General features: G+C 38.3%; 1 protein-coding gene across 5 annotated transcripts in view; it reads right to left on the bottom strand.

The window, feature by feature from the left end:
* Positions 1-12,724, bottom strand: part of LOC133624092 (solute carrier family 2, facilitated glucose transporter member 1) — a 29,940-nt gene extending 17,216 nt beyond the window's left edge. For 4 of the 5 annotated variants that reach the window (XR_009817962.2, XR_009817963.2, XR_009817964.2 and 1 more), the window contains exons 1-3: positions 11,888-12,724; positions 7,667-7,748; positions 505-603 (exon numbers count right to left, since the gene is read on the bottom strand). Coding sequence is in view for 2 of the 5 variants with exons in the window: in XM_061987707.2 (XP_061843691.1) it covers positions 505-603; positions 7,667-7,681 (114 nt within the window). In the remaining 3 variants the exon portion in view is untranslated. The remainder of the gene's footprint in view (positions 1-504; positions 604-7,666; positions 7,749-11,887) is intronic. The other variant, XM_061987708.2, reaches the window with a different exon arrangement.
* Between the last annotated feature and the right edge of the window lie 2,194 nt (positions 12,725-14,918).

Below are 14,918 nucleotides of genomic sequence, written 5' to 3'. Positions count from 1 at the left end.
TAAATAATTCAATGTATACACCCTGATGATTATCTTGTGTGATGACTGTATTATGATGATAGTATATATCTGTATCATGAATCAATTTAAGTGGACCCCGACTTAAACAAGTGTAAAAACTTATTGGGGTGTTACCATTTAGTGGTCAATTGTACGGAATATGTACTTCACTGTGCAACCTACTAATAAAAGTCTCAATCAATCAATCAATCAATCAGTTTAGGTAGTTTTCTGGGTGATACATGGCCTACATTAGGTAGTTTAGGTAGTTTTCTGCGTGATACATGGCATCCATTAGGTAGGACGAGTGTTATCATAAAAAGCTACAGGCACAAAACGGGGCTTACAGAAAGTGTTTGTGGTCTAAACTCCAGCTTCAAGGCTGGGTTGTGTAAAACACACTTCTGGTGTGCGACCTCTGAGACTTACATGAAAGTGATTAAAAAAGGGCAAACCTTTTAGAAGTTGTGAGAGAATGAATTGTTCATCCAATAAAGAAATCACCTTGGCCGGGGCGTTGACGTTCCCCGTGTGGTAGCCCACCTGCAGTGAGCCCAGGACCGCCGCCAAGATGGAGATGAGGAGTATGGCTGTCAAATGGCTCTGGAACAATTCAGCGTGTTAAAAGAGCGATACAGACACCTGTCAATCAATGTCGCTGCCTTTTTCTCATCTCTTTGGGGTTCTGTCTTTTGCCATGAGAATGTGGTTAGACAGTCAGGGTATAACAGTGACATTTGCTATAAAGTCTTGTTTTTACACACATTCTCCCATCCAGCCTGTGGACACGCAGCAAAATGATGGAACATGGAGTTTGACTAAAGCTTGGGAATGTCAGTGGAATCCATCAACAAGATAACAATTTTAATAAATACAAAATGTGTATCAATCCAGGAAGTGTTTGTCATGTGTTCCTAGGTAAAGATCCATCCCATGCAAAAAGTTTCGGCCCAATCTCCCTGCTATGTCACCCATTTTAACTCTTTTAGCGCCTGATCCTCAACAGGCTGGTCCCACTTGCTGATCTGCCAAACTTCAATGTTCTGAATGAGTTGAAATGGTTGGTGTTGGAATTTTTCAAATCGGTGGAGAAATGTTGAAGTGTTAACATTTTTAATTGAGAAATGGTATTAAGGAATTCCTGGAATTTCAGGAAAACCGGGAATTTTCACAGTTCGAAAAACAACTTAGTTTTTGATTAAGAGGAATGTTTTGATGGTGGAACGGCTGAAGTGGGTTGAAAAATGTGGAAGGAGTAGTTGCCAAAAAAAAGGTCAAAAAAGGGTTTGAAAAAACGGGAATTCTGGGAATTCCTGGAATTTTTTTGAATTCGGAAAAATAATTGTTTGGCTTTCCAGGATGGTGGAATGTGTTGAAGGTGGAATGGTTTGAATAGGTTGAAAAATGTGGATATGGTGGAAGTTTGAAAAATGGCCAATTCATTTTGAATGGGAAAAATGTCCCGGAAAAGCTGGAATTCTGGGAAATCCGGGAATTTTTGGGATTTGTCAAGGGAAAGTCCACAATTCCTGAATAGGCTGAACAGTTTGAAGTTGGAACAGTTTGAATTAAATGACAAATGTGGGAGTTGTGAAACTTTGAAAAATATTCCATTGATTTCATCGGGAATTTCCCCAAAATTTGGGAATTTCGGGAAAAGCGGGATTTTTTTGAAAACGGCATAAAACTTCAATGTTCTGAATGAGTTGAAATGGTTAGTGTTGGAATTTTTCAAATCGGTGGAGAAATGTTGAAGTGTTAACATTTTTAATTGAGAAATGGTATTAAGGAATTCCTGGAATTTCAGGAAAACCGGGAATGTTCACAGTTCTTAAAACAACTTAGTTTTTTGTCCTGATTAAGAGGAATGTTTTGACGGTGGAACGGCTGAAGTGGGTTGAAAAATGTGGAAGGAGTAGTTGCCAAAAAAAAGGTCAAAAAAGGGTTTGAAAAAAACGAGAATTCTGGGATTCCTGGAATTTTTTTGAATTTAGAAACATCATTGTTTGAATTTCCAGGATGGTGGAATGGTTTGAATAGGTTGAAAAATGTGGACATGGTGGAAGTTTGAAAAATGGCCAATGTCCCGGAAAAGCTGGAATTCTGGGAAATCTGGGAATTTTTGGGATTTGTCAAGGGAAAGTCCACAATTCCTGAATAGGCTGAACAGTTTTGAAGTTGGAACAGTTTGAATTAAATGAAAAATGTGGGAGTTGTGAAACTTTGAAAAATGTTCCATTGATTTCATCGGGAATTTCCCCAAAATTTGGGAATTTCGGGAAAAGCGGGATTTTTTTTTAAAACGGCATAAAACTTCAATGTTCTGAATGAGTTGAAATGGTTGGTGTTGGACTTTTTCAAATCGGTGGAGAAATGTTGAAGTGTTAACATTTTATAATTGAGAAATGGTATTAAGGAATTCCTGGAATTTTCACAGTTCTTAAAACAACTTAGTTTTTTGTCCTGATTAAGAGGAATGTTTTGACGGTGGAACGGCTGAAGTGGGTTGAAAAATGTGGAAGGAGTAGTTGCCAAAAAAAAGGTCAAAAAAGGGTTTGAAAAAAACGAGAATTCTGGGAATTCCTGGAATTTTTTTGAATTTAGAAACATCATTGTTTGAATTTCCAGGATGGTGGAATGGTTTGAATAGGTTGAAAAATGTGGACATGGTGGAAGTTTGAAAAATGGCCAATGTCCCGGAAAAGCTGGAATTCTGGGAAATCTGGGAATTTTTGGGATTTGTCAAGGGAAAGTCCACAATTCCTGAAAAGGCTGAACAGTTTTGAAGTTGGAACAGTTTGAATTAAATGAAAAATGTGGGAGTTGTGGAACTTTGAAAAATGTCCCATTGATTTCATCAGGAATTTCCCAAAAATTTGGGAATTTCGGGAAAAAGCGGGATTTTTTTTGAAAACGGCATAAAACTTCAATGTTGTGAATGAGTTGAAATGGTTGGTGTTGGAATTTTTCAAATCGGTTGAGAAATGTTGAAGTGTTAACATTTTATAATTGAGAAATGGTATTAAGGAATTCCTGGAATTTTCACAGTTCTTAAAACAACTTAGTTTTTTGTCCTGATTAAGAGGAACGTTTTGACGGTGGAACGGCTGAAGTGGGTTGAAAAATGTGGAAGGAGTAGTTGCCAAAAAAAAGGTCAAAAAAGGGTTTGAAAAAAACGGGTATTCTGGGAATTCCTGGAATTTTTTTGAATTTGGAAACATAATTGTTTGAATTTCCAGGATGGTGGAATGTGTTGAAGGTGGAATAGTTTGAATAGGTTGAAAAATGTGGACATGGTGGAAGTTTGAAAAATGGCCAATTAATTTTGAATGGGAAAAATGTCCCGGAAAAGCTGGAATTGTGGGAAATCTGGGAATTTTTGGGATTTGTCAAGGGAAAGTCCACAATTCCTGAATAGGCTGAACAGTTTTGAAGTTGGAACAGTTTGAATTAAATGACAAATGTGGGAGTTGTGGAACTTTGAAAAATGTCCCATTGATTTCATCGGGAATTTCCCAAAAATTTGGGAATTTCGGGAAAAAGCTGCATTTTTTTTTAAACGGCATAAAACTTCAATGTTCTGAATGAGTTGAAATGGTTGGTGTTGGAATTTTTCAAATCGGTTGAGAAATGTTGAAGTGTTAACATTTTATAATTGAGAAATGGTATTAGGCATTCCTGGAATTTTCACAGTTCTTAAAACAACTTAGTTTTTTGTCCTGATTAAGAGGAATGTTTTGACGGTGGAACGGCTGAAGTGGGTTGAAAAATCTGGAAGGAGTAGTTGCCAAAAAAAAGGTCAAAAAAGGGTTTGAAAAAACGGGAATTCTGGGAATTCCTGGAATTTTTTTGAATTTGGAAAAATAATTGTTTGAATTTCCAGGATGGTGGAATGTGTTGAAGGTGGAATAGTTTGAATAGGTTGAAAAATGTGGACATGGTGGAAGTTTGAAAAATGGCCAATTAATTTTGAATGGGAAAAATGTCCCGGAAAAGCTAGAATTCTGGGAAATCTGGGAATTTTTGGGATTTGTCAAGGGAAAGTCCACAATTCCTGAATAGGCTGAACAGTTTTGAAGTTGGAACAGTTTGAATTAAATGAAAAATGTGGGAGTTGTGGAACTTTGAAAAATGTCCCATTGATTTCATCGGGAATTTCCCAAAAATTTGTGAATTTCGGGAAAAAGCGGGATTTTTTTTGAAAACGGCATAAAACTTCAATGTTGTGAATGAGTTGAAATGGTTAGTGTTGGACTTTTTCAAATCGGTGGAGAAATGTTGAAGTGTTCACATTTTATAATTGAGAAATGGTATTAAGGAATTCCTGGAATTTCGGTAATTTTCGCAGTTCAAAAAACAACTTAGTTTTTTGTCCTGATTAAGAGGAATGTTTTGATGGTGGAACGGCTGAAGTGGGTTGAAAAATGTGGAAGGAGTAGTTGCCAAAAAAAAAGGTCAAAAAAGGGTTTGAAAAAACGGGAATTCTGGGAATTCCTGGAATTTTTTTGAATTTGGAAAAATAATTGTTTGAATTTCCAGGATGGTGGAATGTGTTGAAGGTGGAATGGTTTGAATAGGTTGGAAAATGTGGACATGGTGGAAGTTTGTAAAATGGCCAATTCATTTTGAATGGGAAAAATGTCCCGGAAAAGCTGGAATTCTGGGAAATCTGGGAATTTTTGGGATTTGTCAAGGGAAATAAAGTCCACAATTCCTGAATAGGCTGAACAGTTTTGAAGTTGGAACAGTTTGAATTAAATGAAAAATGTGGGAGTTGTGGAACTTTGAAGAATGTCCCATTGATTTCATCGGGAATTTCCCAAAACTTTGGGAATTTCGGGAAAAGCGGGTTTTTTTTTAAAACAGCATAAAACTTCAATGTTCTGAATGAGTTGAAATGGTTGGTGTTGGAATTTTTCAAATCGATCGAGAAATGTTGAAGTGTTAACATTTTATAATTGAGAAATGGTATTAAGGAATTCCTGGAATTTTCACAGTTCTTAAAACAACTTAGTTTTTTGTCCTGATTAAGAGGAATGTTTTGATGGTGGAACGGCTGAAGTGGGTTGAAAAATGTGGAAGGAGTAGTTGCCAAAAAAAAAGGTCAAAAAAGGGTTTGAAAAAACGGGAATTCTGGGAATTTTTTTGAATTTGGAAACATAATTGTTTGAATTTCCAGGATGGTGGAATGTGTTGAAGGTGGAATAGTTTGAATAGGTTGAAAAATGTGGACATGGTGGTAGTTTGAAAAATGGCCAATTCATTTTGAATGGGAAAAATGTCCCGGAAAAGCTGGAATTGTGGGAAATCTGGGAATTTTGGGGATTTCTTAAGGGAAAGCCCACAATTCCTGAATAGGCTGAACAGTTTGAAGTTGGAACAGTTTGAATTAAATGACAAATGTGGGAGTTGTGGAACTTCATCCATTGATTTCATCGGGAATTTCCCAAAAATCTGGGAATTTCAGGAGAAGCGGGATTTTTTTGAAAAAGGCATAAAACTTCAATGTTCTGAATGAGTTGAAATGGTTGGTGTTGGAATTTTTCAAATCGGTGGAGAAATTTTGAAGTGTTAACATTTTTAATTGAGAAATGGTATTAAGGAATTCCTGGAATTTCGGGAATTTTCACAGTTTGAAAAACAACTTTGTTTTTTGTCCTGATTAAGAAAAATGTTTTGATGGTGTAACGGCTGAAGTGGGTTGAAAAATGTGGAAGGAGTAGTCGACCAAAAAAGGGTCAAATAAGGGTTTGAAAAAAACGGGAATTCTGGGAATTCCTGGAATTTTTTGGAACTTTAATCCCAGGAACACCTCTCCTACCGTCAAGCATGGTGGTGGTAGTATTATGCTCTGGGCCTGTTTTGCCGCCAATGGAACTGCTGCTTTAAATGGGACAATGAAAAAGGAGGATTAGCTCCAAATTAAAATCATCAGCCCGGAGGTTGGGTCTTGGGCGCAGTTGGGTGTTCCAACAGGACAATGACCTCAAAAGTGGTAAAGGAATGGCTAAATCGGGCTAGAATGAAGGTTTTAGAATGGCCTGACTTAAAGGTGTGGACAATGCTGAAGAAACAAGTCCATGTGAGAAAAGCAACACATTTAGCTGAAGTGCAGCAATTTAGTGGTCAAGTGGTCAAGCAGAAGCTTGTGGATGGCTACCAAAAGCGCCTTATTGCAGGTCAACTTGCCAAGGGACATGTAAGCAAATATTAACATTGCTGTATGTATACTTTTCACCCTCACATTTTCAGTAGAGACATAATAAATTCATAAAAGAAGCAAACTTCATGAATGTTTTTTGTGAGCAACAAGTACCGTATTTTCCGCACTATAAGGCGCACCTAAAAACCACACATTTTCTCAAAAGCTGACAGTGCGCCTTATAACCCGGTGCGCTTTATATATGGATTAATATTAAGATTCATTTTCATAAAGTTTCGGTCTCGCAACTACGGTAAACAGCCGCCATCTTTTTTCCCCGTAGAAGAGGAAGTGCTTCTTCTTCTACGCAAGCAACCGCCAAGGTAAGCACCCGCCCCCATAGAAGAGGAAGCGCTTCTTCTTCTACTGTAAGCAACCACCCGCCCGCGTAGAAGAAGAAGAAGGGCGCGGATATTACCGTACGTTTCATTTCCTTTGTGTGTTTGCATCTGTAAAGACCACAAAATGGCTCCTACTAAGCGACAGGGATCCGGTTCATGAAAAGACGCAATCTCTCCATCCGCACACGGACTACTATTTCACAGCAACTGCCTAAAGACTTTCAAGAAAAGCTGGCTACTTTCCGTGCATATTGTAAAAACAAGATAGCTGAAAAAAAGATCCGGCCAGAGAACATTATCAACATGGACGAGGTTCCACTGACTTTTGATATTCCTGTGAACCGCACTGTGGATACAACGGGAGCACGTACGGTGAATATTCGCACCACAGGGAATGAGAAGTCATCCTTCACTGTGGTTCTAGCTTGCCATGCTAATGGCCAGAAACTTCCACCCATGGTGATATTCAAAAGGAAGACCTTGCCAAAAGAGACCTTTCCAGCCGGCGTCATCATAAAAGCTAACTCGAAGGGATGGATGGATGAAGAAAAGATGAGCGAGTGGTTAAGGGAAGTTTAAGAGGCCGGGTGGCTTTTTTCACGCAGCTCCGTCCATGTTGATATACGACTCCATGCGCGCCCACATCACGCTGGTTTTTAATATATTATTAAAGTTTGACTGACCTATCTGACTGTTTTTTTGACATTCCTTTAGCGCAGTTAGATGCGGCTTACAACACGGGGGCGTCTTATAGGTGGACAAAGTTTTGAAATATGCCGTTCATTGAAGGCGCGGCTTATAACCCAGGGCGCCTTATGGTGCGGAAAATACGGTATGTGCTCCAATCACTACATCACAAAAATATAAGAAACGATTGTAAAGTCCTGACATGATGTTCTTTACAAGTGTACGTAGACTTTTGAGCAGGACTGAATGTGTAGTTCAAGTCCCTGCTGGACAGCATGAAGATGGTAGCCTTGAGTGTCAACATGTAAACGCACACGCTGGCACTTTTACAGGTCAGAGGTGCTATGAGGAGTAATTTCACACCCTGGCAACATGTACACATGCATATTTAGGCTACCTCAAGGAAGTGTTACTGTCCCAGCGCTCACAAACTCACCTCCTGGGACGCCATGTGTCCGCTTCAGATGGGGTATGACTCCCTGGAAATGCACGCGCATTTATTCCATCCTCATTCCTCCCTGCAAGGCAGGAAAACACTCTCAGATTTGATGTCATGTACAGTCCGGTCCAGTCCTCTGGGTCAGACTTGGGCAAAGTACCGTATATACAGGTAAAAGCCAGTAAATTAGAATATTTTGAAAAACTTGATTTATTTCAGTAATTGCATTCAAAAGGTGTAACTTGTACATTATATTTATTCATTGCACACAGACTGATGCATTCAAATGTTTATTTCATTTAATTTTGATGATTTGAAGTGGCAACAAATGAAAATCCAAAATTCCGTGTGTCACAAAATTAGAATATTACTTAAGGCTAATACAAAAAAGGGATTTTTAGAAATGTTGGCCAACTGAAAAGTATGAAAATGAAAAATATGAGCATGTACAATACTCAATACTTGGTTGGAGCTCCTTTTGCCTCAATTACTGCGTTAATCAAATCAAATCAAATCAACTTTATTTATAAAGCACAATTAAAATTTACCACAGGGGTAACCAAAGTGCTGTACAATGAGCAGGTTAAAAGATAAAACGAGTACCGAGCAAACACAACACAACACAAACAGAACATGATAAAAAATAAATATTAATAATAATAATAATAATAATAATAATGCGGCGTGGCATGGAGTCGATGAGTTTCTGGCACTGCTCAGGTGTTATGAGAGCCCAGGTTGCTCTGATAGTGGCCTTCAACTCTTCTGCGTTTTTGGGTCTGGCATTCTGCATCTTCCTTTTCACAATACCCCACAGATTTTCTATGGGGCTAAGGTCAGGGGAGTTGGCGGGCCAATTTAGAACAGAAATACCATGGTCCGTAAACCAGGCACGGGTAGATTTTGCGCTGTGTGCAGGCGCCAAGTCCTGTTGGAACTTGAAATCTCCTTCTCCATAGAGCAGGTCAGCAGCAGGAAGCATGAAGTGCTCTAAAACTTGCTGGTAGACGGCTGCGTTGACCCTGGATCTCAGGAAACAGAGTGGACCGACACCAGCAGATGACATGGCACCCCAAACCATCACCCAACCATGCAAATTTTGCATTTCCTTTGGAAATCGAGGTCCCAGAGTCTGGAGGAAGACAGGAGAGGCACAGGATCCATGTTGCCTGAAGTCTAGTGTAAAGTTTCCACCATCAGTGATGGTTTGGGGTGCCATGTCATCTGCTGGTGTCGGTCCACTCTGTTTCCTGAGATCCAGGGTCAACGCAGCCGTCTACCAGCAAGTTTTAGAGCACTTCATGCTTCCTGCTGCTGACCTGCTCTATGGAGATGGAGATTTCAAGTTCCAACAGGACTTGGCGCCTGCACACAGCGCAAAATCTACCCGTGCCTGGTTTACGGACCATGGTATTTCTGTTCTAAATTGGCCCGCCAACTCCCCTGACCTTAGCCCCATAGAAAATCTGTGGGGTATTGTGAAAAGGAAGATGCAGAATGCCAGACCCAAAAACGCAGAAGAGTTGAAGGCCACTATCAGAGCAACCTGGGCTCTCATAACACCTGAGCAGTGCCAGAAACTCATCGACTCCATGCCACGCCGCATTAACGCAGTAATTGAGGCAAAAGGAGCTCCAACCAAGTATTGAGTATTGTACATGCTCATATTTTTCATTTTCAGACTTTTCAGTTGGCCAACATTTCTAAAAATCCCTTTTTTGTATTTGCCTTAAGTAATATTCTAATTTTGTGACACACGGAATTTTGGATTTTCATTTGTTGCCACTTCAAATCATCAAAATTAAATGAAATAAACATTTGAATGCATCAGTCTGTGTGCAATGAATAAATATAATGTACAAGTTACACCTTTTGAATGCAATTACTGAAATAAATCAAGTTTTTCAAAATATTCTAATTTACTGGCTTTTACCTGTATATGTTATAGTTATTTGAATGACTCTTACCATAATATGTTACGTTAACATACCAGTTGGTTATTTATGCCTCATATAACGTACACTTATTCAGCCTGTTGTTCACTATTCTTCATTTATTTTAAATTGCCTTTCAAATGTCTATTCTTGCTGTTGGCTTTTATCAAATACATTTCCCTCCAGTGCGACTTATATATGTTTTTTTCCTTCTTTATGATGCATTTTCGGCCGGTGCGACTTATACTCCGGAGCGACTTATACTCCGAAAAATATGGTAAATGGAAAAAAAACGACTACCGTATTTTCCGCACTATAAGGCGCACCTAAAAACCACAATTTTTCTCAAAAGCTGACAGTGCGCCTTATAACCCGGTGCGCTTTATTACGATTCATTTTCATAAAGTTTCGATCTCGCAACTTCGGTAAACAGCCGCCATCTTTTTTCCCGGTAGAACAGGAAGCGCTTCTTCTTCTACGCAAGCAACCGCCAAGGAAAGCACCCGCCCCCATAGAACAGGAAGCGCTTCTTCTTCTACCCGCCCCCGGAAGAAGAAGAAAAAACGCGCGGATATCACCGTACGTTTCATTTCCTGTTTACATCTGTAAAGACCACAAAATGGCTCCTACTAAGCGATCCGGTTCATAAAAAGACGCAATCTCTCCATCCGCACACGGATTACTACCGTATTTCACAGCAACTGATATTCCTGTGAACCGCACTGTGGAACGGGAGCACGTACGGTGAATATTCGCACCACAGGGAATGAGAAGTCATCCTTCACTGTGGTTCTAGCTTGCCATGCTAACTTCCACCCATGGTGATATTCAAAAGGAAGACCTTGCCAAAAGAGACCTTTCCAGCCGGCGTCATCATAAAAGCTAACTCGAAGGGATGGATGGATGAAGAAAAGATGAGCGAGTGGTTAAGGGAAGTTTACGCGAAGAGGCCGGGTGGCTTTTTTCACACAGCTCCGAAGGCGAACACACCTTCACTAAGACGGGCAGACAGCGCCGGACGACATACGCCAACATTTGCCAGTGGATCGTAAATGCTTGGGCAGATATTTCGGTCACAACTGTGGTCCGAGCTTTCCGGAAGGCAGGATTCACAGAACAACAGCGACACTGACTCCCGATGACTTCTACGAGACGGAACCGGCCATTTTGGATACCACGCTTGCGCAACTTTTCAATTCGGACACCGAAGACGAAGAATTCGAAGGATTTACGAATGAAGAATAACTTCAGAAGGTGAGCGCTATGTTTATTTTGTGTGTTGTGACATTAACGTTCGAGCAACATTATGTTACTATTGCTCTACACCATTTTGAATTGTACTATGTTTGTGATTGCACATTTGCGTACATTTTGGGACAGAGTTGTTAGAACGCTGGTTTTCAATATATTATTAAAGTTTGACTGAACTATCTGACTGTTTTTTTGACATTCACTTTAGCGCAGCGTTTTTTTGACATTCACTTTAGCGCAGCGTAGGCGCGGCTTATAGTCCGGGGCGGCTTATTGGTGGACAAAATTATGAAATATGTAATTCATAGAAGGTGCGGCTAATAATCCGGTGCGCCTTATAGTGCGGAAAATACGGTACTGTTTTTGCGTAAAAATTCTGTCGACTGAGCTGGCAGATTTTGACTGTAAAATCTTGTTTTTAACGGTGTATGGAAAGACGGTACATTTGTTTTTACGTTACAAAAACTGTCAGCTAAGTTGCCAGAACAAAAAAATAACTTTGTACTTTTTTTCCACGTTGTAAAAACCAATGTCAATTTAACAGTCAAATTCTGGCAACTAAGCTGCCAGCATTTTCCGTAAACCCCGCCCACAAAAACAGCGGTACTGTTTCTACAATTGCTGTAAAATGTTGTAAAAAACAACAACAACAGAAAACACTATATTTTACAGTAAAATGTTGTAAAAAAACAACAACAGAAAACGCTATATTTTACAGTAAAATGTTGTAAATGTCAAGTTTTTACTGTAAAATGGACAGTCTATTTAATACAATTTATATAATTAATGAAATCATCCCCCATTTGTCACATTTCATGTGTCAGGGAACATGGGAGACTAATTGCAGGGAGGCATAAAATGGAGACTATACTACAACGTGGACAGAAGCAGTCAGACTGGAGGTCATTGTCAAATAAAACCCTCCACCAAGTTCAGTCCACTCCTAACGGGAATCAGCACCAGAACCACGGCAAACCTCTTGTTTCCGCCCCTTGTCCGAGATCCGGGATGCAAATGTAAACATAATGCTCACCTGTGCTGTTGACTCAATTTCCCTCCAGACAGTCAAAAGTGTGGGATATTGCGTGCACACTAAGTTTCCTCCACTATCTCCCAGTCTGGAAGCTGGCTGCCATCCTCGTCCTGAGTGTGTCGACCTTCTTGTCCGTGCTGCACCCTGGGAAACACACACACACACACACACACACACACACACACACACACACACACACACACACACACACACACACACACACACACACACACACACACACACACACACACACACACACACACACACACACACACACACACACACACACTGTACCAGTTAGTCCAGTGATGAAGTCACATGCAGGTGCTGAATTTGTGGCCCGCGCGATAAAATGACACCACCTTCTCCACTTCCCGTGGACCGGCTGATTTGCAGTCTGGAGCCTTGAGCGGACCAGTTCTACACCATCCTGGGCCTAAGGCCTCCAGGGCTGGGCTTTGGCGACGGGACAGACACGTGCTTTGCGGCCCAGGTGTGACGCTGAACCGTTTTGCAGGCACAATCTGAGGACATTTCCAGGAAACCGTTTTGTCAGCTATTCCCTGGCACTCCACGACAAGATTTTTATTTATTTTTTTACAACCTATTACTGTAAATAGAAAAAAAAGGAAAGCTCAGTTGCAAGAGTGTGACTGTAAAATGTACTTCTTTTTTTTTTTTTGACTGAATAAACTGCTTTTTACATTAAAATTCAGGCCACTGAGCTGCCAGTTTTTTTTTTTGTATGTTTTTTTTACCGTAAAAACAACAAGTGTAGATTTGATTGTGTATTACTGTAAATGGCAAAAGAAAACCAGAGTTTATTACAGTCAAAAACTGGCATCTCATTCAATAATTTTACCGTACAGTTTACAGTGTTTTTACTGTAAATGGAAAAATTTTACTTTTTTTTTTACAGTAAAAAACTTGCAGCTCAGTTGCAGGAATTTTACTGTCAAATTAAAAATTGTTTTTAGTGAAAATAGAAAACTAATTTTTTTATTGTAAAATAGTACAGATGTTTTTTTACAGTAAAAATTTTTGCAATAATTTCAACATAAAATGTACCGTTTTTTTACAGCATATAACTGTAAAAGAAAACCCAGTACGGCTGTTAGTACGGTAAAAAACTGGCAGCTCAGTTGCAAGATTTTTACTGTAAAAAGTATTGTTTTTCCTGAGAAAACTGCTTTTTCACGTTAAAATTCTGGCAACCAGCTGCCAGTTTTTTTTTCTTTTTACGGTAAAACAACAACTGTAGATTGTACGTCATGTTACTGTAAATGGCAAAACAGTTGCAAGACTTTGACTGTAAAATGTACTTCTTTTTTTTTTTTTTTTTACTGAGAAAACTGCTTTTTATATTACAATTCTGGCCACTAAGCTGCCAGTTTTTTGTTGTTGTTTTTTTTACCGTAAAAACAACAAGTGTAGATTTGATGGTGTATTACTGTAAATGGCAAAAGAATACCAGAGTTTTTTACAGTCAAAAACTGGCATCTCAGTCAATAATTCTACCGTACAATTTACATTTTTTTTACAACCTATTACTGTAATGGAAAAATCTTACTTTTTTTTTTTTTCACAGTAAAAAACTTGCAGCTCAGTTGCAGGAATTTTACTGTCAAATTAAAAATAGTTTTTAGTGAAAATAGAAAACTAATTTTTTTATTGTAAAATAGTACAGATGTTTTTTTACAGTAAAAAAACTGGCAGCTCGGTTGCAATAATTTCAACATAAAATGTAGTTTTTTACAGCATATAACTGTAAAAAAAAAAAACAGTACGGCTGTTAGTACGGTAAAAAACTGGCAGCTCAGTTGCAAGATTTTTTACTGTAAAAAGTATTGTTTTTCCTGAGAATACTGCTTTTTCACATTAAAATTCTGGCAACCAGCTGCCAGTTTTTTTTCTTTTTACGGTAAAACAACAACTGTAGATTGTACGTCATGTTACTGTAAATGGCAAAACAGTTGCAAGACTTTGACTGTAAAATGTACTTTTTTTTTTTTTTTTTTTACTGAGAAAACTGCTTTTTATATTACAATTCTGGCCACTAAGCTGCCAGTTTTTTGTTGTTTTTTTTATTGTTTTTTTTTACCGTGAAAACAACAAGTGTAGATTTGATGGTGTATTACTGTAAATGGAAAAAGAATACCAGAGTTTTTTACAGTCAAAAACTGGCATCTCAGTCAATAATTTTACTGTACAATTTACAGTGTTTTTTTTACAACCTATTACTGTAATGGAAAAATCTTCCTTTTTTTTTTTTTCACAGTAAAAAACTTGCAGCTCAGTTGCAGAAATTTTACTGTCGAATTAAAAATAGTTTTTAGTGAAAATAGAAAACATTTTTTTATTGTAAAATAGTACAGATGTGTTTTTTACAGTAAAAAAAAAAACTGGCAGCTCGGTTGCAATAATTTCAACATAAAATGTACTGGGTTTTTTACAGCATATTACTGTAAAAAAAATACAACAACAACAGTACGGCTGTTAGTACGGTAAAAAATTGGCAGCTAAGTTGCAAGATTTTTACTGTAAAAAGTAAATTTTTTACTGAGGATACTGCTTTTTAACGGTAAAATTCTGGCAACCAGCTGCCAGTTTTTTTCCCTCATTTTACAGTAAACAACAACTGTAGATTGTACGTCATATTACTGTAAATGGCAAAACAGTTGCAAGAATTTGACTGTAAAATGTACTTCTTTTTTTTTTTTACTGAGAAAACTACTTTTTACATTAAAATTCTGGCCAATAAGCTGCCAGTTTTTTGGGGTTTTTTTTTACCGTAAAAACAACAAGTGTAGATTTGATGATGTATTACTGTAAATGGCAAAAGAATACCAGAGTTTTTTACAGTCAAAAACTGGCATCTCAGTCAATACTTTTACCGTACAATTTACAGTGTTTTTTTTACAACCTATTACTGTAAATGGAAAAATCTTACTTTTATTTTTTTTTTCACAGTAAAAAACTTGCAGCTCAGTTGCAGGAATTTTACTGTCGAATTAAAAATAGGTTTTTAGTG

The sequence above is a fragment of the Nerophis lumbriciformis genome, linkage group LG26, assembly GCF_033978685.3.
Source record: "Nerophis lumbriciformis linkage group LG26, RoL_Nlum_v2.1, whole genome shotgun sequence".
NCBI classification, from domain to species: domain Eukaryota; kingdom Metazoa; phylum Chordata; class Actinopteri; order Syngnathiformes; family Syngnathidae; genus Nerophis; species Nerophis lumbriciformis.
The sequence above is the reverse complement of the archived record's forward strand: the minus strand, read 5'-3'. Positions and strand labels throughout refer to the sequence as shown.